This window comes from Esox lucius, chromosome 12 (assembly GCF_011004845.1).
Source record: "Esox lucius isolate fEsoLuc1 chromosome 12, fEsoLuc1.pri, whole genome shotgun sequence".
Classification (NCBI taxonomy): Eukaryota; Metazoa; Chordata; class Actinopteri; order Esociformes; family Esocidae; genus Esox; species Esox lucius.
This window is the reverse complement of record NC_047580.1, coordinates 30,054,610-30,078,717: the sequence shown is the minus strand read 5'-3', so window position 1 is coordinate 30,078,717 and position 24,108 is coordinate 30,054,610. Positions and strand designations below refer to the sequence as shown.

Here is a 24,108-nt window from a genome sequence, read left to right as displayed (position 1 = left end):
TATGAAGGGGACCTTCTGTTGGATTAAAGACAAAGATGAAAAGTCAGAAACCCACAGTGAGATAATTCGGCATCACTGAACATTTTCAAATCTGATGTGGATGAAAGGCAGATCTTTAACTATTTTGTTAGTCTAAAAGGGCCCTTATTGTCCAATGTAATATGTCATACTTTTACTTTTATGTCATTTAAAAGGCTATATAGAAAAACAAACAGTAGGCAGAGCAGACATTTACTGGGCACCCAGTGGTAATTGAGTCATTGCAAGAACCAAGCTTTACAAGTTGATCTACAAGTGGATCTTGGATGTCTTCTGCAGTCAATCAGCTCAGGCCCTCTCGATGGGAAAGCAGACCATCTATTGGATTGGAGTCAAAGATCAAAGGTCAAACACCCTGATGGATGACATATGGTATCATCTCTACTGGATTATAGCAGATAATGCGGTCTGAGTCAAAGGTCGGCAACATGATTATCTCACAGCACTGCCATTCAGGGGCTCCAGACTGTTGGAGGTTTACCCTAAAGAGACACGCAATTAGAGGTCTCCCTTAAAGAGACACGCAGTCAGAGATCTACCCTAGAGACAGTCAGAGGTCTACCCTAAAGAGACGCAGTCAGAGGTCTACCCTAAAGAGATGCAGTCAGAGGTCTACCCTAAAGAGACGCAGTCAGAGGTCTACCCTAAAGAGACACAGTCAGAGGTCTACCCTAAAGAGACACAGTCAGAGGTCTACCCTAAAGAGACGCAGTCAGAGGTCTACCCTAAAGAGACGCAGTCAGAGGTCTACCCTAAAGAGACGCAGTCAGAGGTCTACCCTAAAGAGACACAGTCAGAGGTCTACCCTAAAGAGACGCAGTCAGAGGTCTACCCTAAAGAGACGCAGTCAGAGGTCTACCCTAAAGAGACGCAGTCAGAGGTCTACCCTAAAGAGACGCAGTCAGAGGTCTACCCTAAAGAGACACAGTCAGAGGTCTACCCTAAAGAGACACAGTCAGAGGTCTACCCTAAAGAGACGCAGTCAGAGGTCTACCCTAAAGAGACACAGTCAGAGGTCTACCCTAAAGAGACACAGTCAGAGATCTACCCTAGAGACACAGTCAGAGGTCTACCCTAAAGAGACACAGTCAGAGGTCTACCCTAAAGAGACACAGTCAGAGATCTACCCTAGAGACACAGTCAGAGGTCTACCCTAAAGAGACACAGTCAGAGGTCTACCCTAAAGAGAGGTCTACGCAGTCCATGCCTCATTTGAGCGGAATTTATTTCAGTTCATTTTAGTTTTTATGATACAGCGTTAGGCAATGTTGACAGTAGCCATTTGGGAGGAAGTCACGCATCTTGAACTCTTATGTTGGCTTATTTTTAAATCCTTTAAAGTGGTGGAAAGTTTTTCACTCCAGTGAAGTCAGATATACATATATTGAAAGGACAATAACAAACGAAAGAACAGGCCATAGTATCGATTCATGACTAAAATAGCAGACATTTTATTGATGTGTCCAGTGTAGAATTGATCTGACCAGACATGTTCAACTGGACCATTGATAGGCCGGTCTAACCAAGGCCCAGGATCCACTGTGAGCTGGTGGTCCTATGGGCCCTTGAACAGGGAGCTCCAATCGCTTTGTTATACAAGTAATTGATTGATATGAGGTTGGTGCAGATTTGTGGTGATTGCAGAGGTGCTTAATTTCACCTTTTGAAGTTCCAAGGTCAATGCTGAAAGTAAACGTGTTGATTTTGTCTTTCTTGCATTCACATACACTTGTTTTTCTTCTTCCTGGAACTGCTTCTGCTGAGAGCCACTTTAGATCCAGTAAGGAGATCAATTGAGTCTACCCAAACAAGGAACTGCTATGACAGCACCACTTACCTGGAAAAATTGCTTAACACCAACATGTGCCAACATTATGGCTTTTTTATATATATATATTTATATATATGTGTGTGTGTGTGTGTGTGTGTGTGTGTATATTTCACACTATTTTATGGATGTCAACCCCAATATTCATGTCATTAACACTTAATTGTTCCTCCAACTTCCACAACGGGTGTCTTAGAAATCTTTTCAAATCCTGAAAATAACTCAAGTGAAAACAGTCAAGTATATCTTATTTAATTAACCACATTGATTTATGTTTTACTTTCCCTGTGTTAGGTATAACCACACCGCTTATATTGAATGTAAATGTCTCCAACATACTTGTGTCAGAAATTATCATGATTATTGACTGTCTAACGCTCTTGATGAAGCGCCATTCTTTGGGCATCTGTTCCTGAGCATACTCAACTTGATCTGATTTTCTTTTTCGTTTTACAGTCTCAAGTTGTACAGGACGTCATATGCATGGTATATGGTCTCATATACCACAGCTATCAGCCAATATGAATTCAAACTACCCGATTTATTATCACACATAAACAACATATTACACACCCAGTCCAAAATAGAAAAATAGAAAAACAAAAAATAATATTTTTGTTAATTGCAAAAGTCCCAGACTGCATCTTTAAGATTGTAAAACATGTTGAATACATCAGACCATATATGTTACGCCACATGCAAATATTATCACGATTGAGAATTTCTTCTCTTTAAAGTTGGTACCAGAGGCATACACATACAGCTCTGGAAAAAATTAAGAGACCACTGCATCTTTTTCTTTCCTTTCCAAAAAAGAAATTTGCAGTGGTCAATTTGCAGTGTTCTCTTAATTTTAACCCTTCTATTCCTCACTCAAAACCATCCTTTAAACTTTTTTGGAAAGGAAAGAAAAAGATGCAGTGGTCTCTTCATTTTTTCTGGAGCTGTACATTTAGGTCTGGAAATAATTGGACACTGACAAGTTTTATTTTGTTTACCAACATAATTTAGGTTACAGGTAAATAATTAATATTGCCTTAAAGTACAGTCTCAACTTGAATTTGAGGGTATTCACGTCCATATTGGAGGAAGTATTTATGAATTACAGTTCTTTAATATGCAGCCCCCTCTTTTTCAAGTGACCATAATTAGACAATTGACTCAAAAGCTGTTTCATGGACAGGGGTGAGCTATTCCTTCATTTTGTCTTCATCAATTATGCAGGTAAAACCTCTGGAGTTGATTCCAGTTGTGGCGTTTGCATTTGGAAGCTGTTGCTGTGAACCCACAACATGCGTCAAAGGAGCTCTCAATGCAAGTGAAACCGGCCATCAAACAGACTGCAAAAAAAATCCATCAGAGAGATAGCAGGAACATTAGCAGTCGCCAAATCAACAGTCTGGTACATTCAGAGAAAAAAAACTTTTGTGCGCTCTGCAACACAAAAAGGCCTGGACGTCCATGGAAGACAACAGTGGTGGATGATCGTAGGATCCTTTCTATGGTAAAGAAAAACCCCTTCACAACATTCAGCCATGTAAAGAACACTCTCCAGGAGGTAGGCATTTAATTATCCAAGGCTACCATGAAGAGAAGCCTTCACAAGAGCAAATACAGAGGGTTCACCACAAGGTGTAAACCATTCATAAGTGTCAAGGATAGAGAGGCCTGATTAGGTTTATCTAAAAAACATCTAAAAAAGCCAGCCCAGTTCTGGAACAGCATTCTTTGGTATAATGATACTTAGATCAACCTGTACCAGAATGATGGGATGAAAAAAGTATGGAGAAGGCTTGGAACGGCTCATGATCCAAAGCACAACACATCATCTGTAAAACACAGTAGAGGCAGTGTGATGGCATGGACATGCATGGCTTCCAATGACACTGGGTCACTAGTGTTTATTGATGATGTGACAGAAGACAGAAGCAGTCGGATGAATTCTGAAGTGTATAGGGATATATTGTCTTCTCAGATTCAGCCAAATTCAGCTTAGTTGATTGGACGGCGCTTAACTTCTCAGATGGACAATGACCCAAAACGTATTGTGAAAGCAACCCAAGAGTTTTGAAAACAAACAAGTGGATTATTGTGCAATGGCCGAGTCAAACGCCTGATTTCAACCTGATCGACCATGGATTTCACTTTCTGAAGACAGAACTTCATGTAGAAAGACCCATGGACAAACAACAACTGAAGACACCTGCAGTAAAGGCCTGTCAAAGCGTCACAAAGGAGGAAATCCATCGTTTGGTGATGTCCATGCATTCCAGACTTCAAGCAGTTGAATGGTTGCAAATCTTTCATATTACATTTTGGTTCAACCCCTTGAATTAAAGCTGAAAATCTGCATGTCAATTGCATCTCGGTTGTTTAATTTCAAATCCATTGTGGTGGCGTACAGAGCCAAAATTAAGAAAATTGTGTCAGTGTCCAAATATTTCAGGACCTAACTGTATTTCAGTGGGCTTACATTTGTCCAGTACTCTTTGTCATGCACCATTTATGTGACCGTTTGGCATGCATCCAGCATACAACCTCTCGTAATGTCTTCTGGTGCTGAATACCAGAAGGCTCTCAGGCGTTAATTGGAAGTGAAGCCACAGAGAGTGATTTAGACATTCATTAACAATTGATTATAGAGGCTCCCTGAACTCGTCAGATGGTAATCATCTCTGCCTTTTATGAATCTCTATTGGAGGTGGGGAGGGTATTGAGATTAATTTACAGTGATTAATTAACACAGGGTAATTTTTTACTGACGCCAGATCTCTCAACCTTACTACACAAGATTATAAACTGTACTGTACAACTGAGCCTTAAAAAAACAAGCCAAACACAACCCAAGAGCTTGGCTGAAATCTCTCACTGTTGGTGGTGCTTTTATAGTAACTGACCTCAACCTCATAATGGAAAGCATGATAGCATTGTGCAATGAACCTTTGTAACAATGCATTTACTAATCATATACTAATTTTTTACTAAACAATATTCACACGTTTGTTAGTAAGTTAGTCATTCACACATAACAATGTACTTAAAGTGATTTTTTCATTTTTGATCCTTTCAAACTATTCAGTAATCATTAACCAAATGAGGGATTGTTATGCTTTATTAGATCTTAAAGGAACCCAGTTTGTTGGGAAGATCCTTTTTTGGCTCTACCGGTTGAAGTTGAGACTCGTATAATGCATGGACACGAGACACATCTGACCACAACTTTCCTCCCAATCTCAGATAATAAGCCCTTAATGTAAACAGACGTACTGGCTAGCTGACTGACTGGCTAGCTGACTGACTGACTGACTAGCTAGCTTTTGAACTTGCCCTACCAGGCCGGTTGTTAATCCAGAATCTGATCTGGCCCTTTTGAACGGCTCCATCTTGTTAGTATCAGCTAGTCTGAGATTACAGTAATCTAATCTCAGTCAGCAACCAAGCAGCCGCCTCAGTATGTCAACCACTGAAATGCTTATTGCCTAAGATTCTCATTCTGAATGACACTTTCCGAGTGTACACTTAGCTAGCCGTATGAAAACACACACTTAGCTAAACCCACACACACTTAGCTAAACCCAAACACACTTAGCTAAACCCAAACACACTTAGCTAAACCCACACACACTTAGCTAAACCCACACACACTTAGCTAAACCCAAACACACTTAGCTAAACCCAAACACACTTAGCTAAACCCACACACACTTAGCTAAACCCACACACACTTTGCTAAACCCACACACACTTAGCTAAACCCACACACACCTACCTACATCCACACACACCTACCTAAACCCACACACACCTACCTAAACCCACACATACCTAGCTACATCCACACACACCTAGCTACATCCACACACACCTAGCTACATCCACACACACCTAGCTACATCCACACACACAAACAAACAGGATTACCAGTGGAGCTGTTTTACTAGAATACCTCCCCCATTCAAATGTTGGGTAAATAATCTCTCCCACACACATGTGAGATGTTGCAGTTTCAATTAGGTAGACCTTTATGAGGTCTACCTAAAGGATGTTATTGTAAATGACAGAAGAGCCATCACACAGTCCAAACGAAGCAAGCTTGTTTACTCTTCACTGATATCCCCTGTTCACCGACTGTCTTGGCTGGCATGCCCAACTACTTATAGAAGCCTTGCTGACCCGGAAACTGGCTGGCTGACCTTCTACTTAACAGGTGTCTGGTCCAAAACAGTCTCTTGGCCTGGTTGGAGTCAAGTCTTAGCCTCTTCACAAGCCCTTGGCCTGTGACTCTGACCTGTGTGTTACCAGCTGTAACCTGTGATCACACAGAATATCTGTTTACCTGCTGAAATATTTGATTAAATTGCCAAAACACATTAGCAAATGCATTACTGAACACATTAGCAACGTGCGACATAATGCTGAACAATAGCCATGTCAGACATTTAATTGGCCGTGACATCGTCCTCCCAAACACATACACTGCTCCTACGTGGGTGTCAGTCTGGCCTTCTATCTAGGCATCCTCCCTCCTCTGGCTTCCCATCTTTCTGTCAGTGTAGTCTGTGTCCAAAAATGTATCATAGATGATGTCTGTGTCCAAAAATGTATGATAGATGATGTATGTGTCCAAAAATGTATCATAGATGATGTATGTGTCCAAAAATGTATCATAGATGATGTCTGTGTCCAAAAATGTATCATAGAAAGGACACGCAAAAAGCTAATCATTCTATTTTCCAGCAACTCAAGGATACAATAATGCAAATACACGTTACTTAAATGATTACCACACTAAGATTACAATACGTGTTACAATACACAGTACCTAACTAACTACCACACTAAGATTACAATACATTACAATACAATACACGTTACCTAACTGATTACCACACTAAGATTACAATACATGTTACAATACACGGTACCTAACCGATAACCACACTGATTCCAATACACGTTACATAACCGATTACCACACTAAGATTGCAATATGTTACAATACAATACACATTACCTAACTGATAACCGCACCAAGATTACAATATGTTACAATACACAGTACCTAATCGATTACCATACTGATTACAATACACGTTACCTAACCAATAACCACACTAAGATTACATTACATGTTAAAATACACGTTACCTAACCAATAACCACACTAAGATTACAATACATGTTAAAATACACGTTACCTAACCAATTACCACACTAAGATTACAATACATGTTAAAATACACGTTACCTAACCAATAACCACACTAAGATAACAATACATGTTAAAATACACGTTACCTAACCAATTACCACACTAAGATTACAATACATGTTACCTAAACAATTATCACACTAAAATTACAATACACGTTACAATACGTGTTACCTAACCAATTATCACACTAACATTACAATACACGTTACACTACACGTTTCCTAACTGACTACCACACTAAGATTACAATACACATTACAATACATGTTACCAAACCGATTACAATACACGTTACAATACACGATACCTAACCGATTACCACACTAAGATTACAATACATGTTACAATACACGTTACCTAACCGATTACCACACTAAGCAAACGGGCCGTTATTAGTAGACTTATTGGCCTCATGTTTTGTAATGAGTTTTTCTCTGAGAGCTACATTGTTATTACCAGTGTTAGGATGGTATTTGGTTCAGGCGCTACATCTCAGCAATGCCTCCAAAATGGTACCCTCCACTCCCTCCAAAAATGCTATGCTTCAAAGAAATGGGTTTCAGTTTCCACACCTGCAGAGGAATTCACGATTGTCCAGTCAGTTGGGGTCGGTGGGAAACATAAACACATAATAACTTGTCAAGGCTTATATTGACAAACCCTCAGGCAGGAGATAACAGTGTTGGGGTCAATTCTGAAATCAACAAAAAAAGTTCCCCAGCACTAATATCATAACAACTCACAACAGATTCGGAAAGGTTGATGCCATTGTGCTTTTTTCCTCACTGCTTTGCTAAACCAGGAAACCCTTGGGCCAACACCTATGAATACATGCTCGCTCGCCTCATGACCTTTAGCTAGCTTTGCAGGTGTCTGAGCTGTCAGGAGTCGTTAGCTTGTGATGAAACCAGGAAACCCTTGGTACTCAGGTGAGGCTGGCAAATCTTAATTGCCCACGGGACTTCTTGGCCTGACGGACGGGGCTGGAACCTGGACTGTTCTGGTCGACAGACCTGTGTTTCCAGGTGTCTGTGGAATTTGGCCTGCTATTACTTAACATGTAATGTAGTTTGCTGAATTGGTTAAACGATCTGTTCTGTCTGAGACACGGACCGGACACAGAGTCCAGGGCCCTGGTGGGTATTTTATTAACAAATGGAGAAGGTTTAGGGAAGGAAGTGTGGGTGAACTCGAAACCAAATGTCAAGAACCGCTGTTTTTGGGGGAGGCAGCGTCAATTCTGAGGCAGCCTACCTGTTTGAGTAGAATGGTGTTGGTAGCTTTGGCAGCTTCTCTGTCACCCTGCATCTCCTGACTGTCTTCCCCCACTTCTGGCTTCCAGCCTTCTTCGGTCATCGTCCTTCTTTTTTCTTCTGCTGGCCTTGCCCCTGAGCTGCTCCCTGGGAGCCCTTAAATACCACCTCTGACAAGACAGATGGGTAGGGGCCGGACCGGCTCAGCTGGAAGCCCCGGGAAGATTCCGGAAGCTTCCAGGGTGTTTCTGCTGGTGGCGTGGGTGTGGGCGTGTTTATTCCACACTGTATAATACATTAAGAGTATTGTTTGTTGTACAGATGTATCAATATACCAAATAGGTACATGAGTATTTATTTATTTCATATGAGCATTTTATTGTTCTGGAAAGTGGAGAAAGATAGATGTTTTTTGCTGAGAGCGCAATGGGCCAGATTCTCACCCAGGCTGTGCCAGGTCTAGTATACAGCATTGGCTTAGACCACCTGAGGGCACAAGGTGTGTTTTTTCTTCATATTTAACCTTTGACCATGAACAACAACATTTTGTTATTATAATATTGACAGAATGTGGTCCTTTAAAGATTAGTGTTTACATTTTTCATATTTTATATTCCCCGTACAATGCATTACTAATGACAAAAATTAAGAACTAAATAGGGGATAGGTTGCAATTTGTCTCATACCATTTAGTTACTGGGATGCTCACTAAGGTAATGCTGATAGACAGTCAGAAAGGGGTACACTATAAGCCTCATCATAGCTTCAACCTCCTTCTTTCCTTTCTCTCCTTTCTGTCCCTTCTTCTCTTTCCCCATTTATCTCTCTCAGTAATCTGTTGCTCCCCCTCTTCAGCTTAAACAAAGTTTGAGTTTCTGCTTGACAATAACCTCCATCTTTTAAATTCTCTGCTGTGTGTTTGTCCCTCACGTAATTTTATTATTGCTTCCTTTATACTGATAGAGCGTTTGTCCTTCACCAAATGTTATCAAAACATTTATGATGTTAGTGTGTCTTTCACATAATGTTATTTATACTGATAGTGTGTTTGTCCTTCAAATAATGTTAATATTACATCACTTATATTGATTACAAATGTCAGCAAACTTTAGCCACCTTGAGCTAAAAATCTATTTAAGGAATCAGAGAATTTTATTGTGTTTACTTGTTCTCAGAAATATTCAACCCCCTTGGACATTTTATTGTGTTACAAATATGAAATCAAAATTGATTTAATTTGGTTTTTGCCACTGATCAACAAAAAAATAGTCCTCAATGTTGAAGTGAAAAATAAAATCTACAGGTTGTTTTAAATGAATTACAAATAAAAAGCATGAAATAGTTGATGGCATGAGGGCACACCTCCATCTGTCACTATTTGGAATATTCACTTGCGTCAGCATTTACAGCCATAAGGATCTAGCAGCTTTGCACCTTTGGAATGTTGCCCATTCGTCTTTGCAAAATTACTTAACCTCAGACAAATTGGATGGGGACCTTTGGTGAACAGTGATTTTCAACTGTATCCATATTCTCAATGGGGTTGAGGTCCGGGCTTTGCCTGAGCCACTCCAGCTCGTTGACCTTTTTGTTTTTAAGTCACTCCAGTGTGGCTTTGGCTGTATGTTTGGGGTGATTGTCCTGCTGGAAGATCTTTTTCCAAGTCCCAGGTCTCTCGCTGGTCTCAGCGCATTTTTCTTCAAGGGTTTGTCTGTGATTTGCTGGATCCATTTTGCCCTCTATTTTTACAAGCTTTACTGCGCTGTCCCTGGTGCAGAGAAGCATCCACATAGCACGATGATGCCACCACCTTACTTCACAGTAGGAATGGTGTCCTCAGGATGATGTGTGGTGTTAGGTTTGAGCCAAACATAGCGCTTAGCGTTGAGGCCGAACAGCTCTATGTTGTGATCATCAGATCATAGAATCTTCTTCCACAGTTTCAGTCTCCCTGACTAGAGCCCTTCTCACCTTGATACTTCGTTTTTGAGGACGGCCTGTTTTTACAGAATCACAGCCATATTCTCTCCATTTCTTAGGAATTTATTAGTAATGGACTTACTTCCAGGGCCATCCAGGGCCACCAGTCCCTACCCGGGATTGGTGCTTTTGAAGAAACTTGCATCAGCACTGCTTAGAACTTTCCTTTGTCTTCATGATATAGTTTTCTTGAGGAATTTTACTAACCAACTGTGGAGCCTCTCAGAGACAGATGTCATGTGAAACATGAGAAAAAATACGTACATTTCTAGCTTGGCTGCATCACAGCTCATTACGGTGTGTCTTAGCAAAGGGGGTGAATATTTATGCCAACAGTTATTTCAGTTTTATATTTTCATCATTATAAAAATAAAAAATAATCTTGATTAAATCCATATTGATTTCACATTGTAACAATGAAATGTTTTTTTTTTAATCTAAGGGGCCTGAATACTTTTTGTTTGTTTGCTCTGCTGGCCTGTGTGCTGTCCAAAATGTTTTCTGGATTTTGAGAATAACTCTTTATGAAGGAGGTCCCCTCCGTTACTGCAGTGATTATATTATAGGCTGGTAATACTGTTGCATGCTGGTAGGAGATGAATGGAAAGTTATGTCTAATTCATGAAGCCCCAAAACATCTATTCAAACGCCTTCAGTATTTGATGCTGTGCACCTGCTTGTGTATATACGTGTTTTGGCAGTTCTGTTTGCAAATGTTTCTACGTTTTTCTTTGGCCAGAGTGATGTGACAGATCCGTTAATTATGATAACTGACCCCAGTGCTGACCCCAAATTGTTTAACCTCTAACCGAATAAGTTCTTACTACATAGTTGTCGGGTGCCATGTCACAAGAATTTCATTGTGCAGGATGACACTGTGTTATGCGGTGCATTTGATAAATAAACGTTGAAACTTGAAACTGGCAGAAATACAATAGATGACGCACCAAAAGGTAGAGCAAAGAATAAATCAGAACACATTCTGTGGTACTATGGTGATTCTACGGGAGATGCTGGCTAAACTAGAACACATTATATCTCTACGGGAGAGAATGAAGTACAACACATGTTATATGTTTATAGGAGGTGTAGACTGAACTAGAACACTGTATTATATCTGTATCGAAGAGAATGATGGAGAACACATTCTGTTATTTATTTATATGAGAGGGAGGCTGAACTAGAACACTATAGTGCATCTCTATGGGAAAGGGGGAGTGAACTAGAACACTATAGTGTATCTCTATGGGAAAGGGGGAGTGAATTAGAACACTATAGTGTGTCTCTATGGGAAAGGGGGAGTGAATTAGAACACTATAGTGTGTCTCTATGGGAAAGGGGGAGTGAACTAGAACACTATAGTGCGTCTCTATGGGAAAGGGGGAGTGAACTAGAACACTATAGTGTATCTCTATGGGAAAGGGGGAGTGAACTAGAACACTATAGTGCATCTCTATGGGAAAGGGGGAGTGAACTAGAACACTATAGTGCATCTCTATGGGAAAGGGGGAGTGAACTAGAACACTATAGTGTGTCTCTATGGGAAAGGGGGAGTGAACTAGAGCACTATAGTGTGTCTCTATGGGAAAGGGGGAGTGAACTAGAACACTATAGTGCGTCTCTATGGGAAAGGAAGACTGACTGCCAGACAGACATTCAGACAGCCTGACAGAGGCTAAGATGACACAGATTGATTCGGAGTGATGCATTGACTATGCACAGTGACACTATGAAATATGCAGACCTTTACCAAGAACAACATCACACAAACACTTATGATGCACACAGATGTAAAGAAACTGCAACTCAAACGGTTTACCCAGACCCTAGTCTCACAAGGCCACATCTCCAGTGTAGGCCTGGTTTAAGAGGCTACCCAGACCCAGACAGACCCGAGGACACATCAGCTGACACCTAGAGTCCCAGACAGGGGGAACCACTCAGGCAGACAGCGGCGCAGCATGGAGGCAAAGAGAGTAAGGAAGGGGGCAACTCCAGGTCAAGGATGTTATTTTTAGCCTTGACAATGTAGCAGCAGTCTTTTTGTTTTTGTTGATGCTCAACAGTTCGAGTGAGGGGAGGAGGGAGGGAGAGAGAGAGAGAGAGAGAAAGAGAGAGAGAGGAATGGAGAGAAAGAGAGAGAGAGAGAGAGAGAGAGAGAGAGAGAGAGAGTGAGACAGGGTGTGTGAGAGGAACTGGGAGAGAGCATGGAAGAGAAGGAAAAGATAGAAAAGGTGTAGGGGAAAAGAGAGAGGGGGAGAGGATGAATAAACAGAGTGAGGAAGAAAGAGCCTAATGAGAGAAGTAGAGGGAGGGACGAGAGGTAACCCTCCACATTACTTCCAGAAAAGGACATTGATTTGAACAGGAAAGATGGACATGGAGCATAGGCATCCAGAGATGAAACAAAACAGAGCCTCCAGGCGAGAGAAAGAGAGGTAGAGAGCTGCATGAAGTTTGCTTTATAATAAAGATTCTGACTCAGTACCTCATAAACAAAACATGGCAGAAAGTCACTAATTACATTTTCTGAAGCTGATAACGATTGCGAACAAGCAATGCTACTTGTTTTCTTTGTTGCGTTCATTTTTCAAAATAAGAATTTACAGTCATGTCCAATCCTCCGGGTATTCTCAGTTAAGGGACTGTGTTAAAAATGCAGAATGAATGTAGTCAACAAGAAAAACGCCAATTTCTTCTCAACCAGAAAACAGACATTTGAGGAGACCTAAAGAGTTCAGGGTTTGGTGCTCTATCGTCAACAGAATGTATTAATAATTCTTCAAATGTGTATATATATATATAATACATATTTTAAATAAATATATAATTTAAATAAAGTTTGTTGATTGTAGGTCTGATGTCTTTGAACCTATATTGCTTGCTTATCTTGATAAAGGTTATAGGCTATTTGGTCGGAGATACTGACAAAGGCGCTTTTTTAAACACAGTCCCTTAACCCTTGCAGTGGAGTAAAGCAGGGTTTTACCTGCTTTTCGCCTCTGAAACGTGAATATGACACCGACATGGAAAAACGGGCTGTGTAAGCAATGTTCGCTATAGTGAGCAATTTCATTGACGAAGTATTGACGATCGAAGTCTGAATCATTAAAATGTAGCCTACTCCATCGCATTGGAAGATGGTGAGATAGACTGATCAGTTAGGCTAAATTAATTAGGCTAAATAACAAGTGTGGGGAATACAGAGCGGATGGATTTAATTAGGAAACTTCGATTAATGGGAATCAGAATTAAATAATAACATTCTCAGATTTATAATAAAGCTACTGTAACGTGCTTATGGCGGCAACCTTTTTTTAATTTTATGGCGCGTCAAAGGGTTACTGTTTCAGACAAGATTATTCAGCTCCGGTTTAGCTAAAATATTTAGTACGGTTTCCCTGACACTATAAACGTTGCGGATTCGTGTGCTACGTGTTTTGTTTTTATTCCTTTTTGTTATGGTAGGGTTGTTAGACTCATTTTATTCACACAAAATATAATGGTATAAATCAACCGTCATGTACTTTTTAAAGATAGATACGTCTGCACCCATACTACTGACAGGCAGACTGCGCTAATGCGGTTCGAGATTATGTGAATGACGGTGTTTGCCCAGTGACAGACGTTAGTCCTGTTTTAGACGCGGCATGTTTTTTTACTATGGAAATGCCGGTACGGTGGAAGTTCAAAACCACCTCCGGAGAAGGGTTCGTGCTGACGTCTGCAAAGCCATAGTTTGTCTCTACAGATACATAACTATACTGGTACCAAAGGCTCTGAAATCCATAAATGAACACGAGGAATGCAGATGCATGATACAATTAAGCTATATGGGGTAATGCTCTGTGAGATGTATAAAAACGCTCAGCAGGCCCAGTTGCCCATTTCTGGATTTTGGATCAAGATGCAAGAGCAATGGACCAAAGTTAATTTAAAGAGGATTCATTATTGTGTCTCTTCCAGGATGACATTGAACACCCATGGGAGACTAAGGACAGATCTGTTTGACAGCATTCTGCAACACCTTTGGGACAATGGAATATCCTTTGGGACAATGGTGTTCCATCCCTTCCAGTGTTGTGTAGTATCTTTGCCAAGGAGCATTGAAGCTGTTCTGGTGGCTTGTGGTGGCCCAGCACCTTACTGAGACACTTTATGTTGTGTTTTCCTATAATTTGTCAACCGTTTAAAAAGCATATCATAGTATCGACAATGCCTTTTCTGTAGCTCTTCCCCCTTCAAAATGAAGGTTCAGTCAACTGCATAATGTATAGATAAACAGACAGCAAGCTATCCTGAATACTATTTTTCTGACATCTGTTAGCGACAGCCATGTATCCCATTTGTTACTTGACAGCTTCCAGCTGGGTGCTAGTTTTCACATCCCTCCCACCTCAGGTCATGACCTTCAGCTGTAGTCCTATTCAGACTATACCATAACTTCATGTAGGCTTCAGTCTACCGTGCAGGAAATGTATATGTTTTACAAATATAGTATATTGTGCTGTGTGTTTTGTAACTGCTTACCTGCATCACCATTTCTGATCTGTAAGTGTGTATGTGTCTGTGTGTGTGGCTATCTGTGAGTGTGTTTATGTCTGTGAGTGTGGCTGTCTGTGTGTGGGGCTGTCTGTGTGGGGCCGTCTGTGAGTGTGTATGTGTGTGTGTGGCTGTCTGTTTATGTGTCTGTGTGTGTGGCTGTCTGTGAATGTGTGTGTGGCTCTGTTTGTGTGTGGCTGTCTGTGAGTGTGTATATGTCTGTGTGTGTGGCTGTCTGTGTGTGTGGCTGTCTGTGAGTGTGTATGTGTCTGTGTGTGGCTGTCTGTGTGTGTGGCTGTCTACAAGTGTGTGTGTTTGGCTGTCTGTGAGCGTGGCTGTCTGTGAGCGTGGCTGTCTGTGAGCGTGGCTGTCTGTGAGTGTGGCTGTCTGTGAGTGTGTATATGTCTGTGTGTGTGGCTGTCTGTGAGTGTGTATGTGTCTGTGTGTGGCTGTCTGTGTCTGTGTGTGTGGCTGTCTACAAGTGTGTGTGTTTGGCTGTCTGTGAGCCTGGCTGTCTGAGTGTGTATGTGTGTGTGGCTGTCTGTGAGTGTGTATGCAGGGGATTTCTGCAGCATCCAGTCTACTGGGGCCAATAGCAGTGTGGCAGATGCAGCAGAATTAGTTCACTAGGCTCGGACTGGGTGTTGTCTCTCGGCACATGGAGATGAAAATATATTTGGATAGTGCCATCTAGTGGTCCACAGTGTGCAATACTATTACAGTTTTTCCTCAGTTCGCTAACACAATAAAACTGGTTCTATGAACAATATACACAAAAAACATTTAGCTGAATTCCAGAAGGAGGACCATTTACCCCAATCCAGATGCATTATTCACCGGTTTCCACACAGATCTCTGTACTTGACCGTGTAATTGTACATGTTATGATGATGGGGGAAGCTGGGCTGAGTACGACCCCACCAGAGCCATTTCACTGTTGCATCGATTGTCCCGACATTCTGAAATAAAAATGGTTTACTTAATGTAAATGTATCAGACTACTGTGCTGACCGCCTTGTTTTCTGTACTCTGGAGCAGGACAGTACAGGAACATTTTATAAACTTGAGACTTGTATTCATGTTCTATAAAATGCACTTGTTCAAGTCTTTGAAGAAGCGAGAGACACCAGTCGATGGTGGTAGACATGCATGATTTCCGAGGCCAGTCCATTAGCCATTGTGGACATGTTTGTTTGAATGCAACCTTATATGTTACAGGCTTTCACAACTGTAAACACGTATCTTGAATGTGTTTTACTCAGCATCCTTTATCAGGCAGTGTCATGGTATTTATTATTTGGTCTAACTTTGGAGGGCATACATTTAATTTACATTCCAGATGTTATGGCATTGAGTATAACGTTTCGTTTTGCGTGAAAAGTCTGAGGTTTTGTCAATATGGCGTGAGTTTTGGGACAATTTCTATTAGTACTTGTGCAAAACGATAAAAATGGTTGCTTGGCAATGAGGCTGTAAAGAGGGCTGCCTGGCTAAAGCTCACCCTCCTCCAGTCTGGTGTTGACAGCATTCGGCCTTGTGCCTGCTCCTTATATGGTTCAAGCTCAGCACATGGTGGTGAATGACATTTTAATTGTGAGCCTGCTGCATTGAGCCCCTCAGCTTACATACAGAAATAAGCACTCAGACACAATGTTGTATCCATTTGTAGGTGTGTGTTTATGTTTAAACTGGCCCAGGTGGCTCTCACTCGACTGTGGCCGTGTTTACTCACCGATGCCTGCTGTCTAGTGTTGCATAATACATTCTGGAAACATTCCCAAAAATGTACAGGGTTTACACTTATCTAGCTTTAAATATTCCTGAAATCATGAGGACAAAATCCAAAATCTTCCAACCAGGGTTTCTGTCAAGCCTGGGATTTGTTTTGGGGAGATTCACTGTGGTTTTGCAGCTGTACTGATGTCGGACCTGGCTTCCTGTGTGTCCCCAGGACCGGAAGCTGACCAAGGCGGAACAGCAGCGCTTTAAGGAAGAGGCGGAGATGCTGAAGGGTCTGCAGCACCCCAACATTGTCCGTTTCTATGACTCCTGGGAGTCTGTACTACGAGGGAAGAAATGCATCGTCCTGGTTACCGAACTAATGACCTCTGGGACACTAAAAACGTGGGTGGCTGACACACGCGCAGTGACATACACACACAGACTCATCCCTGTTCACTCATCCAAACAGGGTAACATTACAGATTACACGCTTCTAGGAATTAGCCTTTAAGAGCATGAAGTTTTTCCTTTCTGTACAAATAAGGTCTCACTTCAAAAGGGTATTTCTTTACTTGTAGGCATAGTCACGCCTCTATAACTCCTTCCTTGATAACTAGATAACTCCAAAATCCACCCCAAAGAGCTGAGACAATTCTCACCGGCCTTTGACAGACCCCAGGGCACTGTTGGAATGGTGCCTTATATCATCAATTTAGATCACGTTCACGATCAGGTTTTCCTGCGTTTTAACTTCCCTCCTGTCTGCAGGTACCTAAAACGCTTCAAGGTCATGAAGCCTAAGGTCCTGAGGAGCTGGTGTCGGCAGATCCTGAAGGGCCTCCACTTCCTCCACACCCGGGCCCCCCCCATCGTCCACCGGGACCTGAAGTGCGACAACATCTTCATCACGGGCCCCACCGGTTCCGTCAAGATAGGAGACCTGGGACTGGCAACGCTCATGAGAACCTCCTTCGCCAAGAGTGTCATAGGTAATTAACGTTAGCTAATTAACATCAGTTTTGGGAACCGTTAATCAGTCAATGTTTAATGGAGGCAGGGCCAAGAATTTACTATGTCTAGTTTTTTTTTGCCATCGATCTACACACTATAGCCCATAATGACCGAACAATTATTATAATTTTTTTGACATTTGTGCCAGTTCATTGAAAATAGAAAACTGAAACACAAACCCATATTTGAGTCTTCTTGGGTGTGTCTCTACCAGTTTAGCATGTCTGGATATGGGCAGTATCTTCCACTCTTCCTTGTTGAACCTGTCAGGTTCTGACAGATTGGATTAAAAGTGTCTGTGAACTGTGATCTTCAGGTTTCCCCACAATGTTTAATGGTCTGGACTTTGCATTTGGGCCAAATAGTTCGATTTTGGTGTCATCAGACTAGATAACCCTTTTCCTCATGTTTTTAGAGTCCTTCATGCTATCATTTGCAATCATCAGCCACTCCACCATAAAGGCCTGATTGATAGAGTGCTGCAGAAATGGCTTTCCTTCTAGAAGGTTCTCCCATCTCTGCAGAGAAACTCCGGAATCTCTGTTCAAGTGGCCATAGAGTTCTTGCTCACCTCCCTGACCAAGGCCAATCTTGCCCAATTACTTAGTTTTGCCAGAGGAGTGTTGGTGGTTCCAAACTTCTTCCAATATGTAATGATGGAACCCACAGTGCTCCTTGGAACTTTCAGTGCTGTAGCAATTTTTCATAACCTTCGTTAAATCTAGGCCTCAACATAATTCTGTTTTAGGGGTCTACAGCAAGTTCCTTTGACTTCATGGCTTGATTTTCGCTCTGACATATACCGTGAAGTGTGGGACCTTATATGGACAAAATGTTCTAAATGCTGCCCAATCAATTGAATTGACCATAGGTATACTCCAATCAATTCTATAAACTAAAATGATGATCAATGGACATAGAATCTGAGCACAATTTGGTGTATCAAGGAGTCTGAATCCTGGAATAGGGTTACTTAAATCTGGGCTTGCAGTAATGGACCTCGTTGTTGTGGAAATGGATTTCATAGCATGTGGTCACTCTGCTGCAATGTAAATATCTTCCATAACTCTCCTCGAAGGCCGCACCAAGTGGTTATTCTTGCACTTAGGTCGAGCTCTACTGCTCTAGATGCCACTCAAGGAGAAAAAAGAACATTGAGATTACAGATTCCACACATCTAGATGTCAAGGCCAGTTTTTTTTCATGGGTCTCTCATCAGCAACAGATTCAAGCCCAGCACACCAGATTTAATTATGAAGCAGAACAGTAAATTAGCAGGCTCTGGACCTCATGTGGTAATGAGTTGAATACCTCTATTAGTTTCATAAGTAGCTTTTGTCCTGGGCTCCTGAAGACATCCTCAAGAGATATTTTGGGGTGCTGACCAGGCTGTTTTATACACTAGTCAAAACCTCCATAGCAAGTACGCTTTACAGGTTTAGCTTCGCTTACCAAGCGTTAACCGGATAGTGGCGTGGACGCCTTCAATAATCTAATACTCTGTTGCGTCATCAGTTTCACTGTCATTTCGGTGGCCTGTTCTAAAGTAATTGTTTACCTTGTCAGTAAACGATCTGCCGTGTCTTCCAGGCACTCCGGAGTTCATGGCTCCAGAGATGTATGAGGAGCATTACGACGAGTCCGTGGATGTCTACGCCTTCGGGATGTGCATGCTGGAGATGGCCACCTCAGAATACCCCTACTCCGAGTGCCAGAACGCTGCGCAGATCTACCGCAAAGTCACCAGCGTGAGTCTCTTCCTGGTCGTGCCCCCCCCCCCTCCCCCCGCTGCTAGATTTTTCACCCTAATGCTCTTTGTGAAAATGTCTTTGACCCTTTGACCAAGTCTGTCCTTCTCATGCCTCTGCTAACTTTTCACTCCAGCCTCCATCATATCCAGTAAATGATTAAATATATATGTGGTTGTACATTAGGTCTAGTTGCGTAATGCAGTGTTTTCTGGCAACTCACCTGCACCTGTCTCTCACTCTATGTCTCTCTCTCTCTCTCTCTCCATGCACGCATACATATTACCGTCTCCATCTACAGGGTATAAAACCAGCTAGTTTCGATAAAGTCAACGACCCAGAGATTAAAGAGATCATCGAGTGCTGCATCCGCCAGGACAAGAGTCAAAGGTATGCTGTTTCACTCCCTCTCTCACTCCTTCTCTCTCACTCCTTCTCTCACTCCCTCTCACTAATTCTCTCACTCCCTCTCTCACTCCCTCTCTCACTCACCTCTCTCTAAAAATAATGTAGTGTGTTGCAATGCCTTTTGAAACAGGTGCGCTTCTTTCAAACTGTAGACTGTTTGTTTTTGACTCAGTCACATGTACTGGTCAGCTTGAGTTCAGCCACGGCACTTCTGACTTGCCCTTCGGTTTGGTCCCAAATGTAGGACAAAATTGGGAAAATATTTTAAATGTATCAGTTGTATTTGTTATCTATAAGCATTTTAGTTTATTTAATAAATTTAACATTATCCAAATTGGGACAGTAAAAGAAAATGACAAAGAAAACAAAAAATTAAGAAACATTTACATTTATTTTATATACTTAAACGCTGATTTAACACAACATTTTTAGAAATGTACCGTAAATGTATAAATCAATCACATTTATTTATAAAGCCCTTTTTACATCAGCAGTTGTCACAAAGTGCTTTTACAAAACACCTGCCTATAAACCCCAAGGAGCAAACTACAGTAGTGTTGAATTTCAGTGGCTAGGAAAAACTCCCTAAGAAGGCCAAAATGTAGGAAGAAACCTAGAGAGGAACCAGGCTCAGAGGGGTGACCAGTCCTCTTCTGGCTGTGCCAGGTGAACATATTAAGAGTACAAATTGTAATAATTAATAAATGCATGTGGGCTGAGTCCAGAGTCTATTTAAACTAGTCCATGTCGAAAGAATGACCAGATGGACAAGGACGGAGACAAGGAGGAGGGAGGTGTCAGCATACCTGAAATCGTCATGTATCGTCTTGATCTGCAACACAACCAGGTGGACTTTGGACAGGGACAGCAACGGGTCTTTCAAGCCTGGTACTAATCAGATGTGGACCAAGACCTCATGTCTTCCTAAGTTTAAAACAGGAGGAGACAGGGAACATTTTGAAAATCCTTAGATCTACAGGGATTTATAGTGGAGAAGGAGAACTGACCCTACTCCATATAGCAGCGCAAGAACTTGGGGCTGAGACAGGGGGGTCCAGTGACACTGTGGCCCTATCCGGGGGAGGCCCTGGACAGGGCCCAACAGGCAGGAAATCAATCCACCCACATTGCCAAGCATCAACCAAAGGGACACCCACCAACTGCAACCACCCTGAATGAGGGCAGAGTATTGCCAGCAGAGTACAGCCCAATTGCACAAGTGCGCAACAGAGAGACGACAACAAGCCAGTGACTCCACTCCAGAATGGCATTGGAGGGAGGGCATCCCAGTGGCGATGAGAGCCCACCTGGCAAGACAGCAAGGGTGGACAGTATCAAGCCTTTCTGGTCACCTTCACGTCCCTGGGCCAGACTACACTTAATCATAGACCATGCTGTAGAGCATGGATTAGTTTTCATGCATCAGTTTTTCATAGAAAGTTTCAGATTTTTGCTGTAGAGCTCGTCACCACCCCTAGCTGGGAGGGGGCCAGAGACAATTACTCGATGCCGACACATCTTTCTAGCTAATTTACACGCTGATGTTATGTTCTGCTTCGTAACCTCTGACTGTTTCATCCTAACATCGTTGGTGCCAGCGTGAATAACAATATCTCTGTACTCTCTATACTTGCCAGTTTTAGACTTTGCTTGCACCAACCCCAGATTTGCAACTACGTCGGTGGCTCTGCCCCCCGCTAAACAGTGAATCAGCCAGCTGATTCTTTAGTATAATAATGCAGGTGATGGAGTAAAATGCCAGCAAAAATTGCAAATACATTGTGCCCCTTGATTGTTTTAGCATATAATCAGTCTATAGAGTCTCCTGAACATTTCCTACAATACATTCACTGCGGCTTATAGAATATTTTTTTCTGTATGAGTCAATATATATTTCATATCCATTGAGTTACAATGTGGCGAATGGGATGGGTGGAATAAAATGCCAGCAACAATTGCAAATACACAGTGCCCCTTGATTTTCTTGCATATAATTTCTCTCTACTTCCCTGAACATTTCCTACAATACATTTTTACAATATACACTAAGCAAAGTGGCAAAATCGATACATTTAATATTATTAAAATTGCGTTTTACCGCTGACTTTTATTTTGAAGGCAAATCCGAAAACCAGAAGTCCTATTGTTGCTACGGAATCTCTAATGTTGCCAGCATGACACTACTATAGTTCTCCTCCGTGTTGTAGCTACAACAATTACAGTGATAAGGCATAATAATGGTACTTAGCTTCGGGTGTTCAGGGAGGGGTGAGTAGTTCCGTTAATTATGTCCAAATAGGGTCCCGGTGTAGAAAAGTCAGGTAAAAAGTCAACAGACAAAAATATTGCATTGGTAAACTAGAATTCAACCAATTAGTTTATATAGAGGAAATTTGAAAAAGTTTGTCATGTAGCCAGGTAGGTAACAGCAAACAGGGTACAGCACGTCAACAATGATGTCCACTACAATTACATGTATTAAAAATTCCAAAGATAAATTAATTTTGTTTCAATATTGTTTTAATTATTAGTTAGGTCTTATGCAATGAAAGAAAAATGTATTAGACAGGAAATTGAAATTTGTTCCTTGATTGTTCTTTTGCCAGGTTGTCAATCCGGGACCTGTTGACTCATGCGTTTTTTGGCGAGGACACAGGTGTGCGCGTTGAGCTGGCAGAGGAAGACACAGGGTATCAGGAGTGTCTGGCCCTCAGGATCTGGGTGGAAGATCCCAAAAAGCTGAAGGGCAAACACAAAGACAACGAGGCCATAGAGTTCAGTTACGACCTGGAGAACGACAGCGCAGAGGAAGTGGCTCTAGAGATGGTGAGAAGGGGGCGACAATTAAAGGGAGAGGAGAGAGAGAGACCTTTGAAACAGGAGGGGAGAAACCTGCCGATGGCGAGAGATGGGGAGAGGGGAAGGAGAAAGGGGTGGGGAGAAATTGAGAAAGGGGGGAAAGCAGGAGAGAAACATGGGAGAGTCTTGGAGAAGTGACTGAAGGTGGTGGAGAGGAGGTGACTGGAGATGGTCAGTGAGGGAGAAAGTGAGGGAGGGATATTATTAATTGTCCTTTCTAGTAGAACCTCAGGCAAGCACGGTACAGGAGGTTCATTCGTGAGAAAATTATGAGGGAGAGCAGTGAAGGTTGGAGTAGGAATAACTAGGGCATCTAGCTTTCCTGTCTACCTCCAACCTCGCCGTGCCTCTCTGTCTCTGAATCTTTCTCTCTACATTCACTGTGCCTCCTACCTCCAGGTGAAGTCAGGGTTCTTCCATGAGAGCGACGCTAAAGTTGTGGGTAAGTCCATCCGCGACCGCGTCACGCTTATCAAGAAGTCCCGCGAGAGGCGTCAACAGCAGCAGCTCCAGCAGCAGCAAGGCTTTGATGAGAGGCGGGACTCCATCCTTACCTCTTCTTACGCCTGTGCTCACCCCTCCTGCACCTCCTCCCAGGGGCCCGGGGTGGCTGGGTTGACAGGGGGAGGCGGGGGAGGGCAGGGCGAGGCTGAGGAGCTCCCTGAGGTAGACCAGCATGTGAGGCAACAGCAACAGATCCACAGTGGGAACCCTGTCAGCTTGCCCACAGGTACAAACCCACATTAAATCCATCAAAGGGCAAGTCAAGATTGTGCAAAACTGTACATTTTTTTATTCCTGCTTTGTGGTTTTATTGTATACTTTATCTTCCAACTTTACTGGAACAAATATAATTAAATAATGTGATACGGGGAAACACATTATCGGGTGGCAGGCAGGCCCAGAGCAGGATAGGCCGCGGAAGGACAATTGTGCAAAAATGTGTACAGCGTTTTACTACTAAAAAGGATAAATTATCTTATTTTCCTGATCCCCAAAGTCTATAATTTAATATTTGATGTTGTAAATAAGTTGTTCTTATATACTCATTTACATTGTGCTTACTCCAGGAGGAGTTGGCTCATCCAGCTGTGAGACCTACACCGGAGCCCAGAGCCAGGCACACCCTCAGCAGGGAGAGTCGTACGTTCAGCCTGGCCTTCCTGCTGTCGCCTCGGTGAGTCCACACAACAGGCCAAATTACACCTTGATCACTATACAAACACCAGAGGAAGGGGTATTTTCCTAACAGATCTGGTGATAAGGTGCCTTTTGGAGCTGTGTTGTAACTGTATCCATTTAGAAGAAAATTACAGTTTTGTAGTGATTCATGTTTGCTTTTTTCCTCAGCAACCCTGCAATCAGCTTCAAAATATACTGTATGTTCTTAATTATCTATTTTTAGGCAACTTTGGCCCACCCCCCTGTTGCCATGCCAACGCAGGTCTCGCAAGTAGTAACACACCAGTATTCTCAGGTGAGCAGATTTCTCTTTAGCTGCGT

At 42.2% G+C, this 24,108-nt stretch overlaps 1 protein-coding gene across 8 annotated transcripts in view; it reads left to right on the top strand.

Moving 5' to 3' along the window:
* The window catches only part of si:dkey-151g10.3 (serine/threonine-protein kinase WNK1), a 66,632-nt gene that overhangs the window by 18,793 nt on the left and 23,731 nt on the right, over positions 1-24,108 (top strand). For 7 of the 8 annotated variants that reach the window (XM_034295873.1, XM_034295872.1, XM_034295871.1 and 4 more), the window contains exons 3-10: positions 16,809-16,981; positions 17,348-17,568; positions 19,181-19,338; positions 19,640-19,728; positions 22,353-22,572; positions 23,005-23,335; positions 23,676-23,782; positions 24,011-24,082. In XM_034295873.1, the coding sequence (XP_034151764.1) occupies positions 16,809-16,981; positions 17,348-17,568; positions 19,181-19,338; positions 19,640-19,728; positions 22,353-22,572; positions 23,005-23,335; positions 23,676-23,782; positions 24,011-24,082 (1,371 nt within the window). The remainder of the gene's footprint in view (positions 1-16,808; positions 16,982-17,347; positions 17,569-19,180; positions 19,339-19,639; positions 19,729-22,352; positions 22,573-23,004; positions 23,336-23,675; positions 23,783-24,010; positions 24,083-24,108) is intronic. The other variant, XM_034295876.1, reaches the window with a different exon arrangement.